Source organism: Limulus polyphemus, unplaced genomic scaffold (assembly GCF_000517525.1).
Source record: "Limulus polyphemus unplaced genomic scaffold, Limulus_polyphemus-2.1.2 Scaffold1944, whole genome shotgun sequence".
NCBI classification, from domain to species: Eukaryota; Metazoa; Arthropoda; class Merostomata; order Xiphosura; family Limulidae; genus Limulus; species Limulus polyphemus.
In genome coordinates, this window is record NW_013667554.1 from 74,527 (window position 1) to 82,719 (window position 8,193).

At 31.0% G+C, this 8,193-nt stretch overlaps 1 protein-coding gene across 4 annotated transcripts in view; it reads left to right on the forward strand.

Moving 5' to 3' along the window:
• Positions 1-1,510: 1,510 nt before the first annotated feature.
• Positions 1,511-8,193, forward strand: part of LOC106465443 (nitrilase homolog 1-like) — a 29,231-nt gene continuing 22,548 nt past the window's right edge. The window contains exons 1-5 of one of the 4 annotated variants that reach the window (XM_013925673.2): positions 1,511-1,603; positions 1,715-1,807; positions 3,225-3,370; positions 6,624-6,768; positions 7,608-7,763. In XM_013925673.2, the coding sequence (XP_013781127.1) occupies positions 3,255-3,370; positions 6,624-6,768; positions 7,608-7,763 (417 nt within the window). In that variant the 5' untranslated portion in view covers positions 1,511-1,603; positions 1,715-1,807; positions 3,225-3,254. Of the gene's footprint in view, positions 1,604-1,714; positions 1,808-1,838; positions 1,963-3,224; positions 3,371-6,623; positions 6,783-7,607; positions 7,764-8,193 lie in introns of those variants that run through there. The other 3 variants (XM_022393344.1, XM_022393345.1, XM_022393346.1) reach the window with 3 other exon arrangements.

Genomic DNA, 8,193 nt, shown 5'->3' on the forward strand with positions numbered 1-8,193 from the left:
TTTTTTTTTTTTTTTTTTTTTTTTAATGTGGAAAATTTTCGACTATTTTCCTCTACGAAGTTTTGACATTAACTTCAAAGGAAACCATTGGAGTTTATTTTGTTCTAGTTGCTTTTCTTTGTTCTATACTCTACCGGAATTGATATTGCACCATACTTTATCTAAGTTTTGGAAGATTCAATAACTGCAACGTCTTTTGCTGGCAGGCTGGGTAATGTTTGTGTGTTACAGTCAACATATGCTATGAGAAAACAACAGCCATGTGGTGAAGCATTTGCAAGAGAAATAATATGGGCTTTCTTCCAAAATCAAAAGAACTAGCCATTCTCAGTTCTATCTGGTGCTTGACCGTGATTAGTTAGCCAGAAATTAATCTCGAGAGACAGTAAAGTGCCGAGCTATTCAACTATCCTGTAGAAGCAATTGTACATTTATTTGCACAAGTACATACGCTGGGATTTCCTTTTGTTTGATTTTATTAAAGATTATATTCATTTTCTCTTAAACTCATCCAGTTTTTATATTTTTTCACACAAGTAAACTCAATAAAGTTTTCAAACCCAGATTAATCCTCAGATTTCCTGTTCAGTTCAGTTGTTAAAGTGAACTTATTTAATATTTATGCGGAAATGAGTTTTAACTGAAAACACCATAAGTTTGAATTAATTTCTATTAGGTTCCATTAAAACATTATTTGTGAAGTTAGGTCAATTCAGTGAACGTAGTCTGAAGCAAACGTTATTAAAGAAATAAATTAATTTGTTATCGTTACGTGGATTGTAACTTGGTATCATTTTTACCTAATATTTCAAAAGAACCTGCCGAACGACAGAACACGTTACAACAAAACAAAACAAATTATAGCATAACATACAGACAACATGGAATCATTGATCCCCCTCTTAAAATCTGGTAAAGTGCTGGCCCGTCGTTTTCAAATCTTAAATGTATATCCCTTGTCCTATCTTCAGAATACAACACAAAGAAAACTAAAATATTTACTCTGTCAATCCTCCAGATAATTTTGTACATCAAAAAGAGTAAGTGTAATTTTCGATAACTATTTTGTTAAAGCTATTTAATACATTGAAATTAAATATATTTATATTTGCATAGAAAACTATAAATAAAAATCTACTATGAATCACTGTCTATGAGTCGTCAAGAAATTAGATCAAAAGAAATTAAAATTGCAATCTAAATATCATAAACATCCAAAAGAAAACAGGCCTAGAAAGCACTATCACAAATAACAATAGTAAACTTTCTGTTCAGAAGCTAACGAAACAATACTACATTTCTTGTTTTATAATGTGTTTGTTTTTTCTAGCTTTGTTTTTCACTATTACTAGGTGTTTATGTATAGTGTATACGTGGATATAATTACGATCTCTGCATATTTACATAACGCTATAAACTAAACGATTTTTTTTTACTTTTGTGTCTATGAGGGTCGTAGTTTGTCCTAAATTTTTTCGACTTTCAATATCCTAGTGGCAATAAGGTTAATTACAGAATGAAACGTAAATCGCGTGAATGTATACAAGAAAGTTACGGATTATAGGTTTTAATTAAAACATTAAAGAGTATCATATCAAGTTACGTATGTAGAATATTGTATTATTGTTGCTAGTTTATTTTGAATATTTATATAAATGCAGATTATACTGTGAGATGTGTCAATGTATATTTTTATATGTATCGTATTTTTTAGTGTTTGCACAAAGGTAGGAACAAACAGACTAAACGGTGCAGGAGTAGAAAAGTCGATACAAACTGTGTTGGTATTACAATTATAAAATAAACGGTAAGTTTGAAATACATTGAGTTTTAAATTTTAAACAAATTCTATATGCCACACTGATTAATTTAGTGGAAAGAGTTCCATATGGCACCTTCACCCAAAAATTGTAGAATTGCCTGGATAAAAAAGATAAGAAGATTGTACATCTAATTAATGAAGTAAGTGGTATGGTAATGTATTAAAATTATCAGATCATGATTCAATAACTTGTATATTTTCCATAAATATGTAAATGCATGTTCATTGGAATTCTTTTTCTTCCCTCTCTAAAGATGAGGTCCTGAAATGTATGTAATATTGCCCATAAAGATCTAAAGAAGTGCGTTAATGTATCTTGCATTTTTTTTTTATGCATTCATAATATTTGTACTTGAAATGGGACATTATACTAGTTTTTATTTTTGTTTTTTTACTGAATATTGGTTCTGTTCTCAATTTATAAGAATAATTGCAAAATTTTCCATATAAATGATTGACAAAAATGATGCATGTACATATACTCTGCATATTCCTTTTTTTATGATGGCCTTGTGGATAGCATGTCTGACTGTGAATCCTAGGGTTCATGATTTATGTCTCACTGCTGCAGAATCATACTCTTGCACTTTGTAGGTGCATTATAAGAGAAACAGTCAAATCATACTATTCAATTATAGTACTCCAATAGTTGGTAGCAAGTGCTATTGACTAGCTGCGTTCCGTATCATCAGTTAGAATAACCAATGCAGATATCACTTGTGTATCTTTGTGGGAATATCTGAAACAAACAAAGAAACATTTTTCTTGAATGTTAATGTGACAGAATTTAGTCATGAATTTCAAGGTTCTGGAATTGACAACTTTCTAGAGTTTATAAATGTGCAGAACTTTAGTTTTTTTTTTTGGTTTATCTCCATAATTTAAATATTTTTTAAACTAATTTCTAATTTCTTCTGTGAGTAGCTATGGTAAAAAATACACTATTTTAGCTGTTGTAAAGTTAAACACAATTTTGTCTTTGTAGTCTTTTATTGGTTAATTTTGGCCTATCCAGAATGAGCCTGACATGGCCGGGTGGTTAGGGCATTTGACTCGCAATCTGTGGGTCTTGGGTTCGAATCCCCGTCCCACCAAACATGCTCACCCTTTCAGCTATGGGAGCATTATAATATGATGGTCAATTCCATATTAATTGATAAAAGAATAGCCCAAGAGTTAGCAGTGGGTGGTAATGACTAGCTGCCTTCCCTCTAGTTTTTCACTGCTGAATTAGGGACAACTAGTGCAGATAACCCTTGTGTAGCTTTGTGCGAAATTCATAACAAGCCGTCCAGAATGTTACAACATGTGGTAAAAGTTAAGGTTATTATTCACTATGTTCTTGTATACGTGAATAGGTGTTTAATTGTCTGTTTAAATACAAATTTCTTTTATGCTTTAGAATTAACAGTCTACTTAAAGAACAGTTTGAATGTCAAGTTTGAGGAAGGTCCTGTTTCTAAAACATCAGAGAGAATTGTGGACAAGAAGGTTGTATTTCATACACTCTTGTAAAGTATCTGTCATCAAAAGATATCTAAGCACAAGGTAATTTAGACAGAAGATTAAGAAAAATGTTACATATACCAAAAATATTAACCATTACAAAAACATGCAATAGTGATAAAACGGATATCAGTAAGGGCCTAAAATAGCCCATATCAGATTTTGAAACAATAAAGTGACTGATATAATAAATTGTTTATGATAGCTTATATCCTTGGTATATCATAATTACCAAAATGGTGGTCATAATGTCTACAGATCTATAGATAATTAGAGTACATATTCTGTGTTAATTATTCAGGAAATAATCTTAGTGGAAAACGTTATATATATATATTTGAAAGAGTAATGTGCATGGGAAGCTTTTTAAACTTCATTAAACTATGCAAAAAAATGAAATTAGGAGTAGAGAAGTATGGATGATATCACCATATGTGAAGAACTTGTCTAATCTATGCAGAAAGGAAATGAGGATCAGGGAAGTACAAACAATGTTAGATATTTGTAAGGAAAGGGTGGGTGTAGATAGTACTAAGTATTGCAAAGGGAAAGGTGTTTAGGGTATATGATTTATCATCTGTCAGAGCCACATCTGAGACAGCATTGGTTATATGTTAAAAGTTTTTTATGTGGATTTCTTCATTTGCCTGTAGATATTTAGAGCACCAGTACAGTCACCCAGTTCACTCAAAACGTTTTACTACCACATACATATGTTAACTATAGTTCCCCACAGTTGTCTTTGCCAAAGCAGACAAGTAACAAATAACATGATTTCTGTGTCAATCACATACCTCAAACTTTAAGAATAACAAGGGGCTTGTTGGCCCATCAAGCCATCCCATCCCCTAAGTTAAATTAAATCTTAAGAAAAAAACAACCTCAAAGCCAGCCCTAAATATTCACTATTTTTAAAGCTTTCCCTTAAATATACAGTTATAACTAAAAGCCATCTGCCATGTATTCACCCACCTTGTCAAATAATCAAAATCCTTTTGTAAAGCAGCAGTATTCTCCTCACAGCTAGCAACATTCAGAGTTGGATTAGTCCCTTTTGATGCAAACGCCTTACTAATCCATGCTGCTAACATTACTGAGCTTTTTATGGATGAAGCATTGCACCTGCTCTAGTGTGGATACACTTAATGTTGGACATCTTTCAACAACCCTCACCATTTCCACAAATCTTTTGTACCTTTATAGTTTTGGGAGATTCAGTCTTCCCTGGAATTGAAAATTGCCAAAAACTAATGTCTCTATAATCAAAATACTCCTTGCAAGTATCTATTCTGCACTTCAAAGAGGACCACCATTCCACATCAAGCACTGTATTAAAGCACATCTTTGGAGTTTACTATCATCGACATGGCACGTACAACAGTAATATGGGGTGGTACAAAATTGTCTTTCCTATTTTAAAATTGAATAATTAAATAACTAAGTAAATACTACCATGTAGTTTTTAGCATCTTGTAGCCAAACTCAAACGGGTTTTATTTTCATGTTTTTTTTCTACTCCAGTTAGTGGTGTTACCCCATAAAATGGCAATCATGCAAGAAAAGACTCAATGTGTCATTTGGCTTGAAAAGACTCAATGTGTCATTTGGCTTGCAGAGACCAAGTCTGTGACTGTGGTTCAGGATAATTACAGATGCCAGTACAGGAAAGAAGTATGGGAGTATTTTTAAGGATATCGTGTATCGCATACCACCAGCAAACATCACAAAGTTAAAGACCAGGATAACAGACATCATCGTCACTGTAACTGTGGACGTGTTGCAGCGAACGTGGACTGAAATCAAATATCAGTTAGACGTACTGAGGGCCACCGACGGTGCACTCGTAGAAGTCTACTGACATGTCCATAAAAGCTGTTTGAATTGAGCTACAAGATTTTGAAGACTGCATGGTTGTATTTCCTTAGTTATTTAATCATTAAATTCTAAAATAGGAAAGATAATTATGGAACATCCTGTATTTTTACTGCTTATGATAAATAAAATATTACAAGTTACCTACAACAGTTGAAAACCACATTTTATTGTTTTGTAATTTGGTGGACAATTTCAGGCTTTGTGAAATGTTTGCCGTGAGTTTTGAAATCCCGGAACAATTCATTATTACTGTATCTCATTGTATAAAGGCATATTGTTTTATAAATTATATAAAAATCAAAGACAATTTTCTAGTTGCTAGTGGATGAGGAAATCATCATGTGTTCATTCTTAGATTTAAAATTGGGCTAAGTTTTGATGAACCTATACTTTAACAAAATTTGGTACAAGGAAATCATAGTCTATCTTTTGTTTGACTCGAGTTGAACTGCTTGTTCAAAAAAAGAATGAATTTAAGAAAATATTTTATTAAATTCTCAACTCTGATGTTGAACACTAGTCTTCTTGATACATTACTATCTTGCTTACTTGTTTAAAGAATGCTAGTACATCCATTAATTTTATTTTGTTTTACAAGAAAGAATAATACAGTTGTACTTGAAATGTTAATTCAATGGTTTGGAGGTTATGCTAGGTTTAGAATTTTGTATGTTTAATTATTCATATATCTCTCTAGTTAGGTTTAGCCTCAATAAGAATTTTGCAAATATGCTCAATTTTACATATGTTTCAGTTTAAATACTCATTTGAAGTATGAATTTTAGTATACAGTTAAAATTAATGTTTGCCTCATATTAGAGGAGGCACATGTTATGTTCACAAACTTGCACATGTCACATAACCATGTTTGAAACTTTTTTTCCACCTTTATAAAATTGAAAGATATTTATTTCTGGAATAAGAAAACTTAATTGTTCAAGATAACCAAAATAACATTTAAAATAGAATCTTCGATAAGTGAATTTGATAAATATTTACAAAGTTGTGATAATTTACAGTCAGGTAATCATCAGAAATTAATGTATTTAAGATTTATGCTTATAAACAGATATTTTCTGTTAAATATTCTAAATTCATACAAACATTATCCTTACATTATTGTGAAATCTGTTTAGTATTTTTTTTTAAAGAAAAGAAAATTTGTAATTAAATGAATAAAATAGAAAATATTTCTAAACTATTAATAATAGAAAATTGTAAAATTAGTTATTTCAATAATATCGGCCTGAACTATTTCAGAACCTTTTATATACATAATATGAAAATTAATGTAATATGAAAAGTCCTGTCATCATTCCCTGAATTCTGGTTAAAAGCTTTGTATTATGTTTTAAATGTACAAGAAGCATAAGATGTCTGTACATGTGTAGCTACATTCATATTTGTGGGTTATGAACAGCTTCATCATGACAGCAAAAACAGACATCAGAGATCACTTACGACCTCTAGTGGCAGTATGTCAGATGACCTCCCATGCTGACAAAGAAGCTAATTTTGAAGTTTGCAAATCACTAGTTGCAAAAGCGGGTTCAAGAGGAGCTCAGGTGTGTTGTCAATGGTAACCAAGTGTATTATTAATGTTGTGTAATGAATAAATTATATAGCAAAAAGTTAACTATGATCTAATTTACATTAAGTACAAAGTACCCTGTAACACTTATGGTGCTTGCTTCTTTAAGTAGTTGACTGGTGTTATAAGTTGTGATGAAAATACTATAAAACCTTTAAAAGGTTTTTGTGCCAGAATGTTATACTATTGGTCTAGCTGAATACCTAGTCATGTTGTACCTAAATATGAATCTCATGTGAATCCAGTTTAATGTATGTGCATACGTACATTCAAATGTAACTTCTTATTGTAAATGACATATGTATCTTTACAAATTTGCCTGTATTGCAGTAACTAGTTCTTTCTGTAGTTTAAACAAGTTTGGTTCAACAATCTGCGATCCACTTTTTAGAACAGCAACTGTTACTAATCTTGTCTGTTGTTGAATACTACCACTGAGACCTTTGGTTTCACACCATAAACATTAGTTTGGCTGGGTTACAACACCTTTATTGAAACAATGTTTGTGCTAGTATTTTATAAATCATTAGCTAATTCAGTAATTAACTTATGATGCCTAATATTGAGTGAATTTTTCCATTATTGTGATGTTTTGAAAGGGACCATGCTTTACCAGTTTCTCTGTTACACACTTTATAATTTAATCTGTTACATGATTACATCAGAAGTGTAGTTTGAAGTGTTGTAATGTTTCACTGTACTTTGCACCATAATACAGTATTCATAATTAAATGATTAAAGGAAGTACCCCATGTGCTTAGATTGGCTAGCTGTCACGTTGCTTATTCTTACATTCTTTTAATCGACGTGCAGATGGTGTTCCTTCCAGAATGTTTTGATCACATTGGTGAGAAGAAAGAACATGCCTTAGAGATGGCTGAACAAGTTGAAGGACCTTTAATTCAGAGGTATAAAAACCTTGCTAAAGAATTTAACATTTGGCTTTCTCTTGGAGGTTTTCACCAACAAGTGAGTATTTCAAATTTTGTCTTTTAATGTTGAAAATTTTTGAGAATCTTAACATTTTTCAACTAAAAATTTCGTTTTTTAGTATACAGAATAGTGATGCCTTTATGAAAATGTTTGGAGTATGAAAAAAGGGAAAACTATTCATCATAAAACACTGAAAACATGAATTATGTAAAAATAGATTTTTACACAATATCATGTGAAAATGTATTTTTTACAATAAAAATGTTTCATAAAATTACTGTAATTTATAAGCTCTAAAAAATAATAATTACAAATTATTTTTATAGAGAAATTTTTAGAATTAATTATGTTTAACTGCAATCAATGGTCAAAATCTCTAAAAACATTGTTGTAATATGGTAAAAAATAATATTATTAATGTAACAGTGTCATATAAAGCAGTTAAATGGGTAATGAAGAAAAACTT